At 45.9% G+C, this 24,122-nt stretch overlaps 1 protein-coding gene across 1 annotated transcript; it reads right to left on the bottom strand.

Annotated features, from left to right (window-relative positions):
- Window positions 1–809: 809 nt before the first annotated feature.
- Window positions 810–22,407, bottom strand: DYNLT4 (dynein light chain Tctex-type 4). The gene is made up of 2 exons (XM_086936122.1): window positions 22,330–22,407; window positions 810–1,692 (listed from the first exon to the last, which is right to left on the bottom strand). The coding sequence occupies exon 2, from the start codon at window positions 1,665–1,667 to the stop codon at window positions 960–962; it is 708 nt and encodes a 235-aa protein (XP_086792248.1). The 5' UTR covers window positions 1,668–1,692; window positions 22,330–22,407; the 3' UTR covers window positions 810–959.
- Between the last annotated feature and the right edge of the window lie 1,715 nt (window positions 22,408–24,122).

Genomic DNA, 24,122 nt, shown 5'->3' with positions numbered 1-24,122 from the left:
TTGTGTGGTTTATAAAGTCATGTATAAAAAGAAGTGCTTGCTTTGTTCAGGAGGTGGGCACCAGTATTCATGTTTAGCAACTGGACAGTTTTTTCCATCATGAGACTTTGGCCGAGTGCGAGAGAGAAACTAAGAACAGGCAGAAAGGAGGAGAAAGAGAAAGATTGGAAAACAATGAAAACAGGAAAAAGCAAGGCTGGAAATAGAGCCCGTAAGAGTGGGATAAAGAGACAGGGGGCCCGATTCACAGAACTAACTTAAGACAAAATCCTAAACTTTCTACTTTTGGCATTCACAGAAGGCACTTACTCATTTCGGTATTCACAGAAGGCACTTACTCATTTTGGTATTCACAGAAGGCACTTACTCATTTTGGCATTCACAGAAGGCACTTACTCATTTCGGTATTCACAGAAGGCACTTGCTCATTTTGGTATTCACAGAAGGCACTTACTCATTTCGGTATTCACAGAAGGCATTTAGGAGTCCTAAAGTTAGGACTCCTAACTTCTATGAATACCCAAATGAGTAAGTGCCTTCTGTGAATACCAAAATGGTAGTAAGTTTAGGATTTTGTCTTAAGTTAGTTCTGTGAATCGGACCCAGGAAGTGTAGGATGGTGGAAGAAAGAGGTACGAGGAGAAGTCAAGAGTAGGTGCCCTTGGTATTCAAAAACCACAGCCTTTAACCCCATCAGCAGCCGACTCCTTCCAAAAGCACAGGACCCATCTAAGGCTGCTCTGCTTTTTGTTTTTCCTAAGCATTGCTTAAAAGTGCAGCTACTTATTGATATCACACAGATAATTCTGCAAAATTTGTTTATTAAAATTAAACAATAAGAAAAGACTTTCCTTCCATCTACAAAGAAGTTTTCCCATGACATTCCTGAGGGAGCCATGCTGAGTAAGCTTTGAAGCGGCGGAGTGAGCTGGTGATGGTGGTGAACGGTTAAGGATGCCTTAATCAAAGTAAAGTCCATGCACAGTAGCTATGGCAAACAGAGACGGGTTTGTGAAAGAGGCAGAAGCAAAGTTGTCGTTCTCAGAGTCCCAGAGGGAGCGGCTGGCCACACGCACCCCCTGGCCACCCATCTGGCCCACCACGACGTTGCAGACCAGTTTGTAGCGTGGGGGGCAGTGTTCCTTCAGTTTGCTGCGTATGAGGTCTGATAGGCTCTGGGACAGCTGGCCAGTTGTGGCTGGGTTATACTTTGTGTCGCCGAGGTGGCCGGCGAGTGTGGACTCGAGCACCCGCTGAACGTGGGAGGCGTTGAATCGGCAGCCCTCGTCAGGTTGCATCTTGTAGGTGTTCTCAAACTGGATCTCGCGAATCGGCTGGTTGAGTGGAAGGCCACTGAAGCTGACTCGGCCACAGTGCATCCACGGGCCAAGAGACAGTCGCCTGCCCATAGGCATCGAAAAGGAGTTCTGGCGTGAGAAAGGCATGTTAAAATTGCTCATGATAGAGCTTCTCCTAGACTGGGCTAGTGGCCTTCCATCCATGCTCTTCATGCGCATGAGCGGCCGCGGAGGCATGTCCATTGACTGCGAGCTGCGACGTGTGGAGATGGAGGCGGCTCTGGGGCGGGCTCCAGGGCTCTCTGCTGCCACCACCTGGTTGAACTGGGCCAGGGCCTCTTGAGACAGAGGGAGAGACTTCCCTTCCATGACCACGTCTGGTAGGCGGAATCACCTGAAAGATAATAACAGAGTGTGGGCTTAACATCCTATCAAATCCTTAAAGCATTCACTGCTGAGATCTGTGTGAAACTTGAAGGTCACAGGTCAAAATTCACGCAGAGACGACAAAAGCTTATTTCCGAGTACCATAAAATGATTATCATTAAAGGGGGGTGATAATTAGGGGTGGGAAAACATCCAATGAAAACCAGACTGCGTAAATCTATGGGATTCCTCTCCGCGCACCCATCCACGCCAATCCTTATATTCCACTTTTAACATGGAGGAAGCATGCTCTGTTGCGGTCAACCGCTCTGACCCAGATGTTTGCCATGTGCTTAATCACAACTCTGAAACACAAAGTGGCATATTTATCATTGTGTTGCGTCGCCCTAGCGCCACACCACACAATGCGAAGAAAAACAAGGTCACCTTGCGTGGCTTGATAAATCTAGAGTAACGCAACCTGTCCCAGGGAGACGTTCCGTGGGTGGAACTTGGGTATTCCCAGGCATTCACTCATGAATTTTGGCCAAATCCCAGATTTACCGTTAGTGGTAGACCTGGGAATGTGTCAGAATGCTATTCCTCCCCAGGGGAGGCGTAACGAGGAGAAATATCTTTATTTCTCCTAATTTTTTCCATTCTATGTGTGAGGCGAGAAAGAGGAACATGCCTCTCAGGATTGTTTTTGTGCAGGAAAGTGTCCCTTCCTGCACAAAAACAATCCTGCTTACAATGCAGGCACCCTTGCGCCTTGGTGCTAGGGTGCCTGCTTTGGTGCTAGACAGCAACAAGTGCGTCAGCGCTAGGAAAGGACAGGAATGCACTGTATGATGTTCCTGCTCTTTCCCTTTCAGGCAGCACAGCATATCAAGGTGGCTTGCTGTGTTGCATGAAGGTTTGATACATATGCCTCCATATGAGGGCATTTTGGAGGGAAAGTAAGAGCCAATATCCTGCAAACAGCCCACAAATGAATTTCTGAGATCTTCCCGGCCTACTTATCAGTGGAATGGGTGACGATATGTCAAGTGTAAGTAAAATAACTTCTTTCATTGGCACCTACAGATGACTACAGCAACTAAACAAGTGTAGTATTAAAATTATGTTTTTCTCTATTCGGAGCTGTGGTTTTATCATAATCTGCATGTATTTGATCTAATGGCTCTTGACGGACTGTTCTTCCATCTATCTTCCTTGTCGCAAAGTAAATTCACACCACTGTTCAATCTTTATGTTTTAGACTTTTATGTACTTTTGTATGCTGAAAATGGTTACATTACTAGGAGCTGGTAATCACTCACTACAATGCTTTGATAACACAGCTGCTGGGGAGTGGGAACGGGTAACTCTCCAACCTGTCGCCTCACCAGTCTTAGGACACTTTCTTCAACTCAACCTTCAGTTCGCCTTCCTGATCCCCATTAAAACCTTAGTTTGGGATAGGAGGTGCAAACATGAAGACTGAACTAGACCAGAACAAGACCAGAGACAGTGCAACTTAGGAGGTCAACCCAAGACTGCTGCACAACACTCGAAAACCAAACCTCGAACAGAGACATGGACACCAAAGCATCTATACAACCTGAGTACATCAACACCCCATCACTAGCAGAACAGCACCAGAGACAGGACCCCACAGGAATCCAAATACTGCACACTAGCCACCCAGTTAACTGAGAAGAGAGACACTCACACCAACTCATTCACAAGACCCACCAGCATCGACACCTGCAACACAACCACATGCCTAACACACATTTAAACTACCACTCAACTAATCCAGAACAACACTGAGACAGGTCACCGCAGTAGTCCATGGCATAGCACGTAACCCTTGCACCGGTGTCTGCAGACATGCCCAGGACCCACCAGCATTGACACCTGCAACACCACAACATGCACAAAGCACACTCAACTTAACTAATCCAGAACAACACTGAGACAGGTCACCGCAGTAGTCCATGGGATAGCACGTAACCATTGCAGAGTTCGCTGCGGACATGCCCGGGACCCACCACTATTTACACCCACAACACCACCACATGCACAACTCACATTCTAGCTAGCACTCAGCTGGTCAAGAACACCACCAGTCGTTAGTAGGTTTAGGGTTTGGGGCTGTAAGAGGAATTACAATTGAGGGAGGTGCACAATGCAGTGTACACCCACTGACAGCTACTTTCATGCGAAACCCCATACATGTTGCAGGCAGCTTCTCTCTTGGCAAATGCACACAAGGCTGTGGTACGGGCCGGGTATGTGCTTTTTCAGGGTGGTAAAGAGAAAAGAAACACCTCATTTATTTTGTTGCAAGGAATTATTACATGTACTGTTATTATTTTTACCCTTTGCATTCCACACACGGGCAAATATTATTTTACCTTGTTCAGTGCTATTTTTCTGCGCTCATTGTTTTTTAAAATGTAGGGAAATATTTTGAATGCATGAAAAAAAAACCCATATTCAATGGAGTGTCGGAGAGAGTTTCTATACTTCCTGTGGAGGAAAACAAAGTTACCTGTACCAACGTGCAAATCCATATGATTTTCTTGGGTAAGTTTACATGAGCAAATTGTAGCAAGGGGGGTACTCTACAAACCTATGGCTGATTCAGGAGTGCGGGTAAACGTTTGATAGCCTTTGTGAATCCCAGTGTCAGAAATATTTGCTAGCAGTTCTTGGCTCACTCTATCTTTGAGAGCCCCACACCAGAGCAGTGCACCAATGCTGAACCACCTCTGCTTTGAGGGGTGGATACACACCTGTGCACCACGAGCTTTATACGCTATGCAAAACATGAGAGGCGTGAGGGCCCCAGAAGCAGGCACAGTCTGCAGACAGCTGGTTGATGTATCTCACAATAACTGAAGGTACCTGAGGACAGGAAGGGAACTCGGTCTGAACAGAAGCAGGCGGATGGAGGCAGCGGGTGAACTGTACTCACCTGCACACCTGGAGGGCATCCGCAGAACCAGACGTGTGTTTACTGAAGACATAACCTGGCTTCCAGGAGACGCACACAACACTGGGAAGCAAAAACACCACCCGTCTGTGCACTGTTGTGGTAGGGGAGACTCCACAGCCACCCTCTGCCAGTGCCCAAGCGGTAAGTGAGCCCTGGTCACGTATCCAATATATTACAACATCAAACATACACCCCCTTTGCAACATATAACAACATCAAACAAACCCCTCTCCAATATATCACAACATGAAACATACTCCTCCCCAATATATCACAACATGAAACATACTCCTCCCCAATATATCACAACATCAAACATACTCCTCTCCAATATATCACAACATCAAACATACTCCTCTCCAATATATCACAACATCAAACATACTCCTCTCCAATATATCACAACATCAAACATACTCCTCTCCAATATATCACAACATGAAACATACTCCTCTCCAATATATCACAACATCAGACATATTCCCCCTCTCCAATATATCAAAACATTGTATACCTCCTTTCCAATATATCACAACGTCAAACATATTACCCCTTTCCAATACCTCACATCGTAAATTCCCTCTCCAGTATATCACATCAAACATATACCTCCAATATATCACAAAATCAAACATATACACCTCCCATTTCAATATATCACAACATCAAACAAACACCCCCTTTCCAATATATCACAACATCAAACATACACCCCTTTCCAATATGACACAACATCAAACATATACCCCCTCTCTAATATATCACAAAATCAGACATACACCCCCTCCTCAATATATCACACCAAACATACCCTCTTTCCAATATATCACAACATCGTACACCCGGCTTTCCAATATTTCCACTATATCACAGCATCAAACATATACATCCATCGCCAATATTTCACATCAAACATATACCCCCCTCTCTTACATATCACATCGTATACCCCTTTCCAATGTATGACATCAAACGTATACCCCCTCTCCAACATGTCACATCGTATACCCCCTTTCCAATGTATCACATCAAACGTATACCCCCCTCTCCAGTATACCACATCATCAAATATATACCCCTTTTCAATATATCACAACATCAAATATATACCCCTGTCCAATATGTCACAACCTCAAACATATATCCCCTCCTCAATGTATCACATCGAACATATACCGCCCTCTTGAATATATCGCAACACCAAACATATACCCCTCTTCAATATATCACAAAATCAAACATATACCCATCTCCAATATGTCACTGCATCAGACATATACCCCTCCTCAATGTATCACATCAAGCATATACCTCCCTCTCAAATATATCATATCAAACGTACCTGCTCATCAATATATCCCCACATCAAACATATATCCCTCTCCAAAATGTCACATCAAGCATATTCCCCCTCCTCAATATATTACATCAAACATATATCTCCCTCGCCAATATGTAACATCAATATATCATATCAAACATATTCCCCCTCTCCAAGTGTTGGGTAACATATTTGCTGTTTACAAAAGGGTATTTCCCGACAAGGGGCGTTTGGTGGCGGATCACCTTTACTCGTGCACCCGTTTCCTTATCTATTTGGCCTATAACTATGCAACCAATTTGTGGCGATAAGTCTGTTGCTTTTTGCTCCTGCCACCTATTGTAAATCATTTCTACCATAAGTTTAACCCATCTACCTACAAAAGATGTTCATAAGCGTGAGTCTCATTCTTACACTAGATTACATACTGCTCAACTATATGATTTCCACAACAGAGGGGCATATTATCAATGGATTTATCTCAGCTTTTTTGGCTTTAAAAGCCAAGAAAGCAGAGATAAAATTATCTCCCTATCAGCAACAGGGTGCTAACACGCAAATTCGCATGTTAGCACCCTTTTTCTCTACGCTTCCCCTTGCATCTCTAATGAGATGCAAAGGGGGCGTTCCAGAGAAAAATAATAGGAGAAATGTTGTTAAGCGACATTTCTCCTATTATCAAGGATATTGCTAACCCTGTTAGTGATAAAAAAGCAGCGCTAACCGCAGTTAGCGCTGCTTTTTTTACACCTGGTATTTTCCTGACTTAGCCATGATATCCTATGGAAGGTGGATATCATGGCTAAGTTTGTGAGCCCCTATCATCAAGCTAACGCCAAACTTCAAGAGATTATCGTTGGTTTTCCAGCGATAATCTCTCCATTGGCAGTTAGCGTGAGGATTTTTATCACTTCTGAGATAAACGTTGCTAATAGCAAGTTATCTCAGCGATAATTTCCGACGATGCTTAGCGATAAAAACATCGTTGCAAAGCCTAGTTAGCGATAAATATCGCTACTCGTTGGTAATATGCCCCAGAATTCTATATTTGTATTTACTTCGTTTTATAAAGTGTTCCATGTTGCCTTGCGGTTTTCCCCAAGTGCTATCAGGGCCGGCTCTAGGTCGGTGTAGGTGCTGACTTTGGTGTGCGCCATGTTTTCCACAATATTTTGTGAATATAAAAGCAGCTGCTGCAGCTTGTTTGCCGGCAACAATTTCCTGTCAACAGTTTAATGTATCTGCTGGAGAGAGATTGGAATTTTGTCTAGTGTTATTTTTCATTCATCATAAGGTAGCGCAGAGGGTTAATATGCCTGCTGTAAAGAATGTGTACCATGCCGATCACAGAAGTGCCTACAATGTAAATAGGTCAGTGGGTTACTGCTTTTGTCACAGAAATTCTTGTGTTACTTGCAGTTTATATGGTAAAATCCTAATATAGGCTTTGTCTGGAATGATAACCTAGCAGATAAGATTGCACTATATGCGGACGACGTCCTCCTGTTCCTCACCGATCTGCGGCGCTCGGGTCCCCGAGTTTTGGAGATCATGCGGGGGTTTGGCGAGGTCTCAGGGCTTCGCCTTAATCTGACCAAATCGACCCTATGGATTCTGGAAGGCGAAGCGGTTGCCGACCCATGGGCCGCCGAATTGCGTGTGGCGACGGATGGCCTGAAGTATCTGGGTGTCTTCCTCTCGACCTCGCGGGCCGTGGCCTGGGCACGCAGTGTCTTGCCGGTGTGGGAACGGGCCCAGACAGATGTTAAAACGTGGTCCAGGATGCCCCTCACGATCTTTGGGAGGTCGGCCATCTTTAAGATGGTGGCGCTGCCGAGGCTGTTGTACCAACTCCAAAACTTCCCGCACCCTATTGGCATGGAGTGGTTCCGCCAGGTGAACTCTGTGCTGAGCCGCTTCCTGTGGGATGGCGGTGCAGCCAGGGTGGCCCTGAGGACGTGCTTTCTGTCCACATACTGTGGTGGTTTGGCCACATCCGACCTCCTCTCCTACTACCAAGCGTCACACCTGCTTGTCCTCAATGAATGGTGGTATGGGGATAGGAGTGACCCGGCTTATGCCCTGGAGAGACATCTCATGGGGGATCACACGCTCCACACTATTCTTTCCTCGGCCCGTATACGCCGTGGGTTGCCGTCGGTAACTAAAGTGGTATTTGCAGTGTGGCGGCAGTCTCTGCGCCGCATGGGTTGGTGGGGCAAATTAACAGCTGAAACGCCGCTGTGGCACAATGGCATGCTCCCGGAACTGGCAGCCTTGGCCGGGTTTGAGGGTTGGGAGGCTATTGGAATTACGCAACTGGGCCAGGTCGTGTCAGGTGCCACCCTCAAGTCCTTTGAGGAACTCCGTGTGGAGTTCCAGATGCCTCAGTCCCAGTTCTTCCGTTACCTCCAGCTGCGGCATGCCCTTGCCCCGAGCATCGCCGGTCAAGACTCCCTGCCGGAGTTCAGCCCACTTGAGGCGAAAGTGTTTATGGGAGACTTGGGAGACAAGAAGGTCTCTAGGATCTATCAGTCACTGGTTATTCACTGCTCCTCCACTCTCAGCTCCCTTCGGGAGGCATGGGAGGCAGACGTGGGCGCCCTAGATGAGGACGATTGGAGGGAGGCGCTGGAGTCCCCGCGCGGCACCGCTGTTGCGGTTCGGCTCCGCCTGATACAATTCAAATACCTGCATCGTGCCTACTATACACGTGAACGTCTGTGGAAGGCTGGTATGATTGCGTCATCGGAGTGCCTGCGCTGTGGGGAAGTGCCTGGCTCCCTGCTACATACGATGTGGTCGTGTGGTCGCCTGGCTGGATTCTGGAGGGGCGTATGGAGTTGCCTGGCTGAGGTCCTGGGCTGGGATCTTCCTCGAACCCACCGGCTGGGCCTGCTGCATATCATGGAGGGGGTCGGGGGCAACATGTATAAGCGCCATCTGTTGCTCCTGGGCCTGGTGGTGGCCAAGCGGGACCTGGCTCGGGCATGGAAATCTGTGAGGGCCCCCCCCCTGTCTGCATGGAAGGCTGGGCTAGACTACTTCATGGGCCTTGAAAAACCGGTCTTTGAGGCGCGGGGCTGCCCACGCAAACATTTCAAGATCTGGAAGCGGTGGGCCGACTACCGTGGCCTGTCCTTGGAACCCCCGGCGGAGCAGGAGGAGGACATTTGATCGCAGTGACACTTCTGGCCCGAATGGCAAAGCCCTGGTTGCATTGTACCTGCTTCTTCTATGTACATCGTCTTTGTGTTGCTTTCTGTACACGTGTGGTGGGGGGGGGTGTTGGGTACGGGTGGGGGTGTAGTTGGGGTTGGGGTAGGCTGCTAGGGCATCTTTAAAGATGAGCTTCATTGACACTTGCTTCATTGATTACTATGTTTGTCACCATTACATTGATACTGTTGTGGTGATCTTGGTGTGTGAAGATACCACATTCTTGATACTCTTCTGCTCAATAAAATTGGTTGTGAAAAAAATCCTAATATAGATTTGTGACCTATGAACTGTCATCAAAGAGCTGCATGCAGACTGCAAGGTATAGGTTAAAACATTATGGTCAGATTTACAAGCCCCTTGCTCCACTTTTTCGTCACCTTTCCTATGTTAAATGTAACGCAAAAGTGGCGCAAAGGGCTTGTAAATCTGCCCCTATGTTTTCTTACCCAGTCATTCATTCTCATAATGTGGCAAAAGGGTTTATTTGAGTAGAAATCAATTCTTATTAGTAAAGACAGTCCCCAACCACGCTGTTACGTATTAAATTCGGAGTTTGTGCTTCTCCAGATAAAGCAGTCTTAAACTATGTTGCCTGCCAGTATGGATGACATGTGACTCCAACACCTTGTAGTTCTCTGTGTTATGTAACATTTCCTATACTTTGATTTACACATGCATGATTTATTGTCTCTGTGCAATGTGTGTGATGTAAAGTGCTCTGACCCCCTACACGGGAATGAGTGGTGCTATAAAAGAAAGGTATGTGAGAGAGAAAGAGAGAGAGAGGGGTTTTGGAGACTTGAGCCCTGTTAAAGAGTGGTAGTGAAGGAATCCATAGTGAAAGAGGTAATTGGAAGCGCCAACAAACATTGTTGCACCGGGCGCTACCAGCACTAAAGCCGGCCCTGAGGGCTATTCAATTACAATGGACCACTTTGAGTGTGGGTCACTGGGATATGTCCTTGAAGCAAGAAAAATGGGATCAAAGAGCATTAGTGCTCCATCTCATGTGAACGTGGACCCACAGCTGTCGGAACAGGCGAGGGTGTTCCAACAACTGCTGCCGCAACCACAGCACACATGCCCATGGGATCGGCAGCACCTGTCGCATCCTCCTGCCGAGCGAGGGGAGCACAGCATTCATTTCAACAGGCTCCACATTGCGAAATCTTTGTGTCGTTGGACACTTTGAAGAAGTATGGGGCATATTATCAAGAGGGGCGATAGAAAATTATCGCCGCTTTAGCGGCCGTTTTCGGCTGCTAAGCAGCGATAATTCTATCGCCCTATTAGCAAGCTGTCGCTAACAGCAGTTAGCGACAGCTTGTAGGCGATAGCGAGCGGTTTGGGGCCCGCTTTGCATGTCAGGGATATTAATCGCTAATGACATGCAAAGTGGGCGTAACCAACCTGTTAGCGACTGAAAGCAGTCGCTAACATCGCTATCGCCTATTACCAACACAGACGTAGCGATGGAAATATTTGCACTAAGCGCGAATATCTCCAAAAACTAACGCCTGCTCAGACCAGTTCTTAGCCATTATATTCAATGGGAGGTGGATATAATGGCTAAGACCCTGTTAGCGATAATGCGTGAATATCGCTGTATTCTCAGCGATATTCACGGATTTCGCCGCTATCGCCGGAAATTTTATCGCTTTTGAAATAAACGTTGCTAATAGCACGTTATCTCAGCGATAAAATCCGGTGATGCGCGGCGATAAAAAAATTGCCGCTAACCCTACTTAGCGATAAATATCGCTATTTGTTGATAATATGCGCATTTGTTCCATCACCTGTCTCTCATATATATTTCTTCCTCGTGATCTCAGTCAATCCGTGTTGTAGGGTTGCGCGTTTGTCCTCCTCCGTCTTAGTAAGATCACTCCAGGAGGTTGTGAAGGCAGAAGATTGTCAAAGCCACTTACCCCTGGTCAGATTACACTGCTCTTACTGATGGGGCTGGAGTCACCTCCTTGAAAAGCACTTCCGAAAGATACTGTTGCTGAACTGCAAATTGCCAGAAATAGACAGCACTCATTGTTGAGTGTGCGGTACTCATTGCAAAGCTGTTGGGAAATAAAGGGCAACACCAAGGAAAGATTTCAACAAAATAATTTGTCCTAAGTGGACATTCACAATTGCTGATAGATCGCGTCTTGAAAGCACTTACAGCAGCCCTGGTTCCATCACCAACCTCAGTCACCAACTCCTCATTGGCCAAAGGCAATATATCTTTGGGCAGCGCTTCCAAAACTTTTCAGATTTTAGAACCAGAACCCTTTGCGACTCACCTACCTTTCATGGACCTCAGGCGGGTGATTTTAGAATGTGACTAAAGCATTGTGTGGTAGCGCATTGTCATTTACAGTCAGCACATTTTCTATTGAAACAGCAACTAACTTTGCACAGACATTTTTACTGGTGAAACTAAATAGCACTCAACTGATAATGGGGCATATTTACAAGCCCCTATCACCACCACAACGTCACTTATTTGGACGTTGTGGTGGCGATTGGGGCTTCGCCTTATTTACAAGGCAGCATTAAGCCACTTAATACGGCTTAACGCTTTCGTATAAATAAGGCACCCTTTCACACTATACTTAGCATGAAAGGGGTGGGCAATGGGTGTTGCGGTGAGCGTTCTGCCGCAACACCCATTGATTTTGATGTTGCCCCATATTTACAAGGGTGGCGTAAATATGGGTCAGTGACAAAATTAAGACCTGGGAAAACCTGGTCTTAATAGGGCCAACAAAAAATATGCTTTATTTCTCTTTGTTTTTGTGGTTTTTATGTGTGCTGCGTTGGCTTGCGACCGACCCCCAGTTTAGGAACCGCTGCCCTCGGGTCACCACCATTAAGAGTCGTGGACGATATCCATGACACAGTTTCTCGTGAATAACCTTCACCTGAAGCTTCCTTTTTTACTGCATCAACTCTCTTGCTAGTCCCTGCATTAATCTGCCCAGATAAATAGCGGTACAATACAGAACAAATAGCACCGCCATCTCGGGCTTGTCCATTTGGCTGCTATTCAGTAGCATTAATATAAGTACTTTGGAGTACAAACAGCGCAGCCATCTTTGACTTGTGCCTTTGTTTGCTTTTTATGATTTATTACCATTAATATAAGTAATTTAGTGTACAAAGAGCGCAGCCATCTTTGACTTGTGCCTTTGTTTGCTATTGAGTACGATTAATATTAGTACATTAGAATACAAACAGCGTGGTCATCTTTGATTTGTGCCTTTGTTTACTATTGAGTACGATTAATATTAGTACATTAGAGTACAAACAGTGCGTCCATCTTTGATTTGTGCTATTCAGTACCAATTGATTAGATACTAGTAAAACCTGTTGTTTTGAGTGCTTATGGATGACAGCAATGCGGTATGAAATGCTATTATAATAACTTATTCATATTATCACTGCTCTGGCTAGCATCACATGCTTATGGCAATAATGCATTACTCTATTTGTCTTCCATTCACCAAACAGAGATCCATGTACTAATGTGTTTATTGAATATATTGCAAGGCATTGTTTTTAGGTCGAGCCTGGTCAGCGCATGCGCTGCTCTGCGAGGCATGCTGTCTTCAAGTAGGGACTTGATGCTCCGCCTACTCACCGCCCATATTTTTATTGGTTTGTGTAAACTGTGGCTGTTCATTGGTCAATAGGCTAAGTATTCCCTCTTAGTACCACCATGTCTCCTTTTGTAACCACACCTGGCGACACCTCCTGTTATGTGTGTTGTTACTCTGTAGACTTGAAATAAATCCTCCTAGTACTATTTTCTCAAAAAGCTTTAGATACGCTCTCTCTAACACTTTAAAAAAAAATTATAGCACATTTGCAATGCAATAGTTCTCGCATTTGCCAGAGTTTAACCTATTTGCATTGTAAATGACAATGCCTTTTATTTATCTCTTTTAAAAATAATGAAAGGCATTGTAATTTACAATGTCAATAGCTCAAACTCTTGCAAATGCGAGATCTATTGCATTGCAAATGCTTGTTTATTGATATGTGCAGCTCATAAATATTTTCAGTTTCTCTGAAATATTTTCAAAACTAGATCTGAGAGGGCAGCATACGCATGTCAACGGAAGAGTGCCTGCTCAGAGTTAAGTCACATACCATCAAGTCACATCATGTGTCTCAGCAAGTTAATGCTTGTTTGGCATTTTTTTGATGAAGGCAGCAGCTTTTTCCTTTCCAAAGTGCTCTCTGCTCAGCATGTGTGGGATCCAGCTGTGTCAGTGAGTGCTCGTCTGTGACTGATCCTGAGAGGACAATCTAAGCCCCAGTGGCTATTGCGCAGGCACATGGAAAACACAATGCGATGCAAAAGATAGTGTCAATTTAATTACTATTTTAAAGACCTGTGTCTTCAGCAATAAACTGTGTTGTGGCACACAGGGGCCGTAGTGTTTTGCAGCAACAAAACTATTGGCAATGGTTTTCTGGCAAAGTTACAAGTATTTCTGAGAAATGGCACAGTGTACATTGTAAACAAACTCTGGAAAACTATGGGTATATACACAACAAAATGTTGGAGCACGGAACTGTGCTGAATTTGACAGCGCCGCGCTCTGACATTTTCAAAACGCAGGCCTGCCCTGTATTCACAAGAATAAGGCGCACCTCTGTGTTTCCCATAGCACTGGTGCAAATAAAGCTGCCTAGCGCCATCACAGGCAACCTGCTGCCATATTGCCAGGGGGTCTGCACTGGAGGGATGATTGTTTATGTGTAGGAAGGGAGTCCTACCTCCAGACAAACAATCAATAATGCCGATCAGCACCTTCTATGTGTGCTGCAGAATGCAACACACATTAAAAGAGCGAAAAATGAGAAGAATTTAATAATTTCTCCTCGTTGAGCCCAGGGGCGGCTCCTCCGGAAAGGCGGAGGAGCGTCACCCCACTGGAAGAGCCAGCAACTAAAAAATTAACGTATATTTGATTATCGTTTTATTTTTAAGGATCTGGCTCAGCCAGCGTATGCAGGGAGGGGCGGGCATGGGAGGGGAGGGGGTAGGAGGAGTGCTATGTGCACTCTCTTGGTGCTCATGTGTGTTTGGACGGCTGTCTCAGGCAGACCAAAACACACAAGCGCACTTAGGTTTCTCCAGCCCGGCTGCATTGACTCCCTGGTCTGAACAGGGCATCTTTCTAACCTGCTCAGGCCAATCCCTGCTGCAGAGGGCAGGGTGTCTGATGCAAGCCTCGTGCTTGCTGGGACACTGAAGAAGAAGCACACAGCGGGACGTGGCTGTCAACTTAAGGTATGTTTTTTCTTATTTTCTTATCCCCCCCACCCTCCCCAGTGCGCTCCTCCTTCCCTGCCCCACTAGCTTTTGTATGTGGCGGTATCCACTGGTTGTGCCATTCTAAGCGCATGGCGTTAGTATTTGGTCCTGCCTCAGCCTTGTAAATCTGGGGCAAAGTCAAAAAGCAATGGGTGTTGCGGTGGAACGCCCACAGCAACACTCAGAAAGGGGCATACTTACATGGTAGTACTAAGCAACGCAAAGTGGCTTAGCGCCACCTTGTAAATATAGAAAATGGTGCTGCACCACCAGAGCATCAATAAAAGTGACGCTCGGGTGGCGCTGGGGGATTGTAAATATGCCCCCTAGTTTTCAGCCATCAAGTAAAAAAATTCCAAGATAGACACAAAATACCAAAATATCCAAGGTCTGTTTCATATCCAACCTCAACTTCTGTTTTAAATTGAAAGAGTCGTCACCTCATGAATCCATACGCTCCTTGAGAAATGACACTTCACGCCAGAATCGTCTATCAGCCTTCGGACTTGGGACAGAGACACGGGAGACCCAGGTGGGTATCTGAGAAGATCTCCTGAGAGACGTAGAAGATGGAAGAATTCTGCCCTGATCCTTGCAGAACTGTCAACAGCATGCAAGACTGAAAGTCAAGACCAAAGATTTCCCAAGACATTGGGCCCAATTCACAGAATGAATTTAAGACTCAATCCTAAACTTACTACTATTTTGGTATTCACAGAATGCACTTACTACATTTGGCATTCACAGAATGAACTTACTACTTTTGGTATTTACAGAAGTTAGGATTTTGTCTTAAGTCTGTCTTAAGTCTGTCTTAAGTCTGTCTTAAGTTTGTCTTAAGTCTGTCTTAAGTTTGTCTTAAGTCTGTCTTAAGTTTGTTGTAAGTCTGTCTTAAGTCTGTCTTAAGATTGTCTTAAGACAAACTTAAGACAAAATCCTAACTTCTGTGAATACCAAAAGTAGTAAGTTCATTCTGTGAATGCCAAAAGTAGTAAGTTCATTCTGTGAATACCAAATAGTAGTAAGTTTAGGATTGAATCTTAAAGTTCATTCTGTGAATCGGGCCCATTAAAACTCCAGCAGATTCTGGAACAAACATCACCATGACAGAATTTGTCTGCATGGAGAGTATCCAACAAATTTAGAGGAGGAGATGTAGCATCTGTTTCATCTAGAGCAGCGGTTCTTAATCTTTTGATGTATATGGACCCACAATGAATCACTGTGGAAGCCGGGAACCCACGCCTAAGATATTTCTATGATCTGAAACTCAAAACATTAAACACAAAATACATAAAGAAGTATTCCTCAACCAAATACACATTTTATGGAATATTTTATTTAGATCACAAACCAAAAATAAGTAAAACGTATTTTTTAACAAAGAAGTGGGATCTTTTAAAATGTTAGTTCTATTCCTAAAAGATGAAGCAATGTACCAGACTCTAACAGTCAATGTTTGTTTTCTCCCAATGAGTGCTCTCTTTTTGCCTAAACATACCATTGCTGCTTCAACTGATGCCACCAATCTCCTATACTTTATTCTGTTTCCTGTACTTGCATTGCTCTCACACAAGATAAGGATACCACTTAGTTTTTAGATTCCAATTTCTAATTCCTATACATTTGCAGAGTGTTTTAAACCTTTCTATTTCAAGTTTGCTTTTTCATGCATATGAACTTTATTAATCTGTTAATTTTATTTAATTTATAACAGTTGCGGACCCTCTACATAGGCAAAGGACAGCGGACTACAGATTAAAAACCACTGATAAAGAGACTTTGGGGCATATTACCAATGAGTAGCGATATTTATCGCTAACTAGCCTTTGCAACGATTTTGTTATCGCTAAGCATCGCCTGAAATTATCGCTGAGATAACTTGCTATTAGCAACGTTTATCTCCAAAGCGATAATTTTTCCGGCGATAGCGTGAATATCGCTGAGAATAGAGCGATATTCACGCATTAGCGACGAAATGCTCTTAGCCATGTTATCCACCTCTCATTGGATAACATGGCTAAGAACTGGTCTGAGCAGGCGTTAGTTTTTGGCGATAGCGGGAATATTTCCATCGCTACGCCCGCCTTGCTAATAGGCGATAGCGACGTTAGCAACTGCTTTCAGTCGCTAACAGCTTGGGTACGCCCACTTTGCATGTCATTAGCGATAAATATCGCTGACATGCAAAGTGGGCCCCAAAACGCTCGCTATCGACTAAAAGCTGTCGCTAACATCAGTTAGCGACAGCTTGCTAATAGAGCGATAGAATTATCGCTGCTTAGCGGCCGAAAATGGCCGTTAAACCGGCGATAATTGCCTATTGCCCTCCTTGGTAATATGCCCCTATATGATCTAATTAAAAGAGTCATCTCTCCAGCGAACTTCCAATTCAATCTGAGTGCAACTCCTGAATCCACCTGAGCATTTGGGCGGCAACAGTAACCAACCCATCTCCTCAAAATACAGCCATAGATGCCTCTGCATGCACAGGACAGAGTGTAGCCTTACGGCTAGAGCGGTCTACCTCGAAGCTTGGGAACCGGGTCGAGTATCGGCAGGGACGCTCAACATCCTGTGATTCTGAGCAAATCACGTAATCTCCCTGTGCCTAACAAAAACAAGCATTTGCAATGCAATAGGTCTCGCATTTACGCAAGTTTAAGCTATTGGCACTGTAAATGACAATGTCTTTTATTTGTGTTTCAAAAACGAAAACAAATAAAAGACATTGTCATTTGCAATGTCAATAGCTCAAACTCGCGTAAATGCGAGACCTATTGCATTGTAAATGCGTGTTTAAGTTCATGCATGCTTCAAAACATTGAATTAACTCGATTTAGAGATAAACGGAATCCCCAAAAAGTGCAGTTTCCTTTTTAGTAAATGAAAGATAGCAAAGCAATGCAAATAACCCTGACAAAAGCGTGATTGATGTTTGCGAGACTAATGCAGGCTAGCGGGTTGTTTCTGCTAGGAGGATGATTGGGTTGAGAAGTGCATTAGGGGGCAGCAAGACAGAATCTCCTTTCCTCAATGGTGCAATGATGAAGGATGAAGTAACCATGTGGTATGAATGGGATTTAGTATTAGGTGTTTTGCAGGCAAAGGGCATGAAAGCTTGCATTTTGCTCTGCATAAGGTGACGAGGTGGCCCATATAATTGGCAGAGCAAGTTCTTGTCCAGTATTTCGGTCAACAAACCAATGTTATCTAGAACGTTATTCCAGTGACTCAAAAGAAGCGAATCCTGACCACAACTTCAAGAATTCATTGGATTACTGAACGAAACCCTGGGGCTAGGACATGGAGTGCCTTTTTACATGGAACCATTAGATAGCCGTAGCCATACCAGCAATCACTTATACGTATGTTTACTGCACTCACTCTCTTTGCGTGCAATGTGTAAATGATGCCACTGTATACGCCTTTTTGGTTAACACCCAAATTTAGAGTGCGGTGTGATTACCATCGGTTGTGTCTCCAGTCGAGTGTTCACTGCGGGGCCACGCATTATAGAACATTTAATTATGAGGCACCATGATATTTGTTGGTAACGGAATGGTGAAACAAAAGTTATTGCTTAGATATTGAATCACCTGGGCAGTATATAAGGAGGATCTCACAAACGCCCGAAACGAATCAAGCAGTATACATTTGCTTGCACAATATTTAGCATTTAACACCTTAAACGCGGGGGTAATTCCCCTCCTGTGCGGGTGGGGGGGGGGAGGTTGGCCGAGCGCGCGCCGCGGTGCTCATGACGAGCCCAGCTCGTCATGAGGCACAGTGCAGCTGTGCTCATGCCGAGCTGGGCTCGTCATGACTCCGCCCACTCCCATAGAACGTCTGCACAGGTGTGAAATTCGCCGCGCGGGGGAGTGGCGCAGCCATTATGACGAGCCCGGCTCGTCATGAGCACAGCTCCACTGTGCCTCATGACGAGCTGGGCTCGTCATCAGCAGGCAAGGTGTTAAAGCCTTGGGGACATATTATCAAGAAACGGCGTTAACATTATCGCCGCTTTAGCAGTAGAAAACTGCCGCTAAAGCGGCGATACTGGGCTTGATAATGCGCCCTTGTGAATTCCCATAGAAGCCCATGTTCTGGTGTGAACATGGGATTCTATGGGAATTCTCTACGGCGAATTATCAAGCCCATTATCGCCACTTTAGCGGCAGTTTTCTGCCGCTAAAGAGGCGATAATGTTAACGCTGTGCTTGATAATATGCCCCTTGGTTCTTTTGGTGAACACTTTAAGAGTTGCAGATTAGCAAATGAGAATCTGAGGAACAAAAACTCTCATATTCAGATTGGCTGTGCAGTGAACAGTGTGGATTTTCCAGTGCAAATAACCTTAATTCTGAGATTGGACACAAGCTCCCTAGTAATCCGAGGCACATCCTGAGGAATAGGGTTGAAGATTACCCCTTGTTGCCAGATATACCTTTGTCGTCAGTGTCCAAATTTCAAGTCCTGGGCCTGTATTTCGAAAATAATGTGTTATGAGAATTGTAGTCATTTGCTCGAATCCAAATATTAAGATGAATGTACCTAATAACAATGATGTGTAAGAGAAAGGTAGGGGCTGATCCATGCACGCGGTGTGATTTGGCAGTTCTGTCCACGTAGCCTGTCAGAGCTGCAAACTTTAGGGAAGGATCAGAGAGATTATTTACGACATAGTCTGTTTCCCCGCGTCCCATTGGTTAAGCTCGCTTGACTCCCCCTTGTCCCTCTCAGTCCCTTTCTGAGGGGCATTGATGGGGAATCTGATAGAGCTGTGGCCTATTCTGAGATGCAGGAAACATTCAAAGGTATCACTTAATGGCATGTTATGTGCATTGTACAACACTTCATTAACAAGCATAAAGCACTGTAGAGCTTTCCGCATCTGAGTGCGCATTCTGGCCCAGACATTCCCTGACCAAAGTGTTCTTTTGACATTCTATTTGTGTTTATTTTAGTTGTGTTTCATGTTGTTCAAAGGTGAGTCCCATTGGATATTGGTTGGAGAGGTTGCACCAGATCAGTGTGTTGTTTACTGATGACTTATGATGAATGGTGCAATTAGATGCTTGGATGGATTTGTGTGTCACATCAAGGGCATGTTGTTACTCAGGGGATTGCCGACTTAGGTGCTTCTTTTCTTTGCACGCTATACATGGTTACAAAAACACAATACTGTGAGATAGGGCTGACTGAATTGTGTATCTAAAGATTTAAATATAAAGAACCTTTAGCATCCCAGCCACACCTAGAAATTGTGGCAGAAGGAGGTACCAAAGCAAAGACAAGCTTATTGATGGGGCCACCACACCATGGACAGTCCCAGCCCCGAAGTCAAGATACAGAATTACTGAACAAATGAAGTGGTCATTGTCACTAATGTCCACCCCTCTGTGATTTGAAAGACTCTTAAGTCCTACAAACTAACCACAGAGTGGAGCTGACGAGAACCATGGTAATAGGCAACTGGAGTGAAGCTGATGAGACCCATTTAGGGCAACTGAAGTGGAGCTAATGAGACCCATGATATGGGGCAACTGAAGTGAAACTGGCAAGACCCAGGTTTTGTTGAAACTGAAGTGAAACTGACGAGACCCAGGTTTTGGGGCAACTGGAGTGAAACTGACAGGACGCAGGTTTTGGGGCAACTGGAGTGAAGCTGATCAGACCCAGGTTTTGTGGAAACTGAAGTGATACTGACAAGACCCAGTTTTTGGGGCAACTGCAGTGAAACTGACAGGACGCAGGTTTTGGGGCAACTGGAGTGAAGCTGACCAGACCTAGTTTTTGGGGTAACTGAAGTGAAACGGACGAGACGCAGGTTTTGGGGCAACTGAAGTGAAGCTGACGAGACCCTGGCATGGGGCGAGTGGAGCTGACAAGACTCATGATATGGGTCAACTGGAGCAGGGCTAACAAGACTCATCAATAGAGGAATGTGGGGTGGAGCTGATGATTCTCATGTGCTAGGGCAACTGGAATGGTGTTGATGAGATGTTTGCATTAGGACAACAGGAGTGGGGCTGATAATACCAATCATACGGCGCAACTCGATTATTGTATAATCAACATCTCCCAAAAAAGACACCAAGAGAGGCTGGAGCAAGCGCAAAACCAGGCCGTCAGACTGCTTTCATTTGAAAGCACAGTCCCTGCTTTATAATTACCCCATAAGCTCCCACAGATACCAGTATTGCACCCTTACTCCTCTGGACCGGTATAATATCGAGTGTCCAGCGAATGTGGGTGTGTACAGATGTTGGCCAACTTTTCCATGCCAATCAGGAACCTCACATAGGCCATGCACAAACACACTAGCAACCAAAGTAGGGTGACCAGATTTTGAAAAGCAAAAACAGGGACAGGCCAGACGTAAATGTAGGACTAACGCTATTAACCTTACTTCTATGTCTGATCTGTCCCGGTTTTTGAGGGGAAAAATTGCACGCCTGCGCGCGGTACATTCACATAACATTAGCTATGGCAAGACTTCTAGTCTATTCTGCCCTGACTACCCCTGCCCTCCTCTCCTCTATGTCTCACCTCTGGTGCAGCATGTATGCCGCCAAGGTCAACCTGCTGTTGCCTGAAACAGATCAATTATTTAAGGAATGCATACCTTTTCATTCTCCTTTGCAGGATAACTTGACCTTTGTCTCAAAAACCGGGACATGTATTTAAAGTGAATAAAAGCGTCAGGACACCGGGACAGTCCTTTGACGACCGGGACTTTCCGGGGAAATCCAGGACGTCTGGTCACCCTAAACCATGGGAAGAGCATTGCCGTGATCGGATAGTGGTTAGTAGTATGCTGCGTTGTGCAGGGAAGAACGTGACGCCCCTCAGAGGACAGGGCCCAAGACTATTAAATACTTTGCACCCAAGAAGGAGGGCAGAATGAATGCTTCCGATCTGCTCCCCAGAAGACCTGAATTCTGTCCAGCAGTAGATAGTGGCGCCATGCCACCCTCACAGGTACTTGAATGAAACACCAGAGACCACCCCCATCTGCAAGAAGAGGTGCTTCTAAAACGGTCTTTCACTAACATATGATCTATATTAAACAAGACTCCCCCTAAGTTACATCTTTAAATGGCTCGATAATGGGGTCATGTATCCCGACATCTTTGCCTGTCATTTGTCTCCAGTCTTGACAGCTCTGAATGAAGAGAAAAGTGACTACCTGCAAACAACACATTGACTTGTTTCCCAGGGCCTCGCGACATCTGCAACCAGTCCCTGTCAAATGGCACTCATTCGATTGAACTTGCAAGGATGACATTTTGAGCTGGCCCTCCTTGGATCCTGATCCCTGGCACTCAAGGACAGCTGCAACGGGCACTTTACCCCTTCTGAACTACCTTCCTACGAATGAAAAATGTAACACTCTCTGTCCCAAATGTGCAGCCCCCAGAACAATCTCGCTGCCATTGGGAAATCTGAACTGCACTGCAAAGATCTCTTTAGCACATACATGAACCCTCTGAGCTATCTTACTGCGAACAGAGCCACTGGGCTGCTTACACGTGGATTTCTGCAGCAGATACACAACCCATGGCTAGATTGGAGTTCCTGAGCAGAACTACTCACTAATCTTGGCAGCAGGGTCAATAAATCTAGGAGCTATCTAGCTAGGATTCCAACACCTGTCCTCACCTAAAGGTTGCACAAAAACGCCTTCAGGAGTACATTATTGACCCACTATGCTATGTCACGGAGATTTGTGACTAATCAGAAATTTGCGCAGCAGGCACATAAACCCACCAGCTATCTCCTTGTGTGCTAGCTCCCGGGCTCCGCTGCTTACCTTCTGGATTGGGCCCTGTGGTGCCAGCTGCTCCGCCGCGGATCCTGTGATCCTGGGCAGCCCAGGGGAGCGGGGTTTAATACCCAAGGCCCGGGAGGGGTGGGGGCGCACGTGCACGGGCACGTCGGTGGCTCCCACGGACGCGCACCGCTGGACTAGTGAGCCCACGGACTGCAGTAAATGATTGCCCGTGGGGGAGGGGCGCTTCCATGGCATGCCCTGGGCACTTGGCGGGCACCCAGCGGCACCGTCTCTCTGACAACCCCGCGTGTTGTGCTTCTCCTCGGCTGCGTGATGCGCCGGGGATTAGGCCGCACCGGGCCCTGCTGCATCTCAAATGCGCATTTAATCCCCCCATGGCGGCCGCTAATGCACGTCTATCTGCCAGGCGCTGATGAAAGGACAGGGTTGCCTTACCGTCGCCTGCGGGCTGCGGCCTTCCTTTTCTTCTCTCTCCACTTCCCTTGTCCTTGTGTTCTTTGAAAGTTGAATGGATTTTATTTTAATTATTCAACAAAAGGGGTTTATTTATGTACACAGCATCTCTCGGCGTTTTGTTCTCGCGCTGCCTGGAATAAGCCAACAGGACATACCCAAAGCATTAAGGACGATGAAAGATGTAGGACTGGATGGGGTGATGGAGCAGCCGAGGCAACCGATTGTGAAAGGCAGCCCATCCATCGAGGCGCACTCACCTTGAGACACAGGCCGCCATCTTGTCCCAGAATGCCCTGCTAGTAGTCCCGGGCCTGGATTCCTGGGTCAGGGGTAAACCTGGGACAAAACCAAACGGTGATTGTCCCCAGGCCAGGGCTTTAAGTGGGATGAATAAACGGGGGTGGGGGGGTCTCTCAAAGGAGCGTGGCTAATGTAATTAACGGCGTGGCTTAAAATCTGTCTTTAGCTGTGCTCGAGTCGGGGTACCACGCGGGTGGACAGCGTCCCCCCACTTATTTTACCGGGAGCTCGATAACTGGAGCAAATGGAGCCACACATTCATTCTTAGGCCTCTCTGGGGAGAGATCGGAGCTCATTCAGAACGCTGCTCACGCGCTGGCTTTTCTGATGCAATCGCATCTAAGGGGTGAGCGAGGGGAGGCAATGAGTCTGATGGTGCAAGCCACCTTTCGTGACGTCACTTCCTATCGTGACGTCAGCGTCCCCCACTTCTTTTTTTTAGGACTTTAGCATAGTGTGCTGCCCGACGTGTATTTTGCTGTTTCTGTCATTCCATTCAGATATATGATACAACAAGTAACATAATTCCTACAAGTCAGGACTATTGGCTTAGTCAATGGTTGTTAGTTGCATAAGCAGCAACTATGGCTTGTATATAACATTAAAAAAGCTTCCACTTGAAGCCCTGATGACACCACAACAAAGTTGCTGCTCCTGAGTTTCAAAAAGAGAAGAGAAATCCAGAGAGAAAATGAAATGACTCTTCAAAGGATTTCCCTTCCCCGACAACGCTCACCTGACATGACGTCATGCCTTAACTTCTCCAATAGTGAGTAGTGTGAGCAGCGCGCATCGATGTGCCTGCTGCCACTGCAGTCTGGAAAAAAATGGACCACCCAGCTGTGCCAGGGCACAAAACAGAGCCCGACAGAGACCCGTTTCAAGGCCTCCTTTAAAAAACTGTCGGTGCTCAGCACCTGTGAGACCCGGCCCACTTACAGCCCTGATTGTCCCCATGCCGAGTTGGGCGGTAATTCCTCACCCTGCAGTTTTCTCACACACATTCCCCCAGGTGCGACGGAGAAGAATTTATTCTGGGAAAATAGGTTAGTAAA

This window comes from Lissotriton vulgaris, chromosome 1_1 (genome assembly GCF_964263255.1).
Source record: "Lissotriton vulgaris chromosome 1_1, aLisVul1.2, whole genome shotgun sequence".
Lineage (NCBI taxonomy): Eukaryota > Metazoa > Chordata > Amphibia > Caudata > Salamandridae > Lissotriton > Lissotriton vulgaris.
The sequence above is the reverse complement of the archived record's forward strand: the minus strand, read 5'-3'. Positions and strand labels throughout refer to the sequence as shown.

What these genes read in the sequence shown, in the direction of transcription:
- DYNLT4 (XM_086936122.1), bottom strand. Translation starts at nt 1,667, where the DNA reads ATGGAAGGGAAGTCTCTCCCTCTGTCTCAAGAGGCCCTGGCCCAGTTC.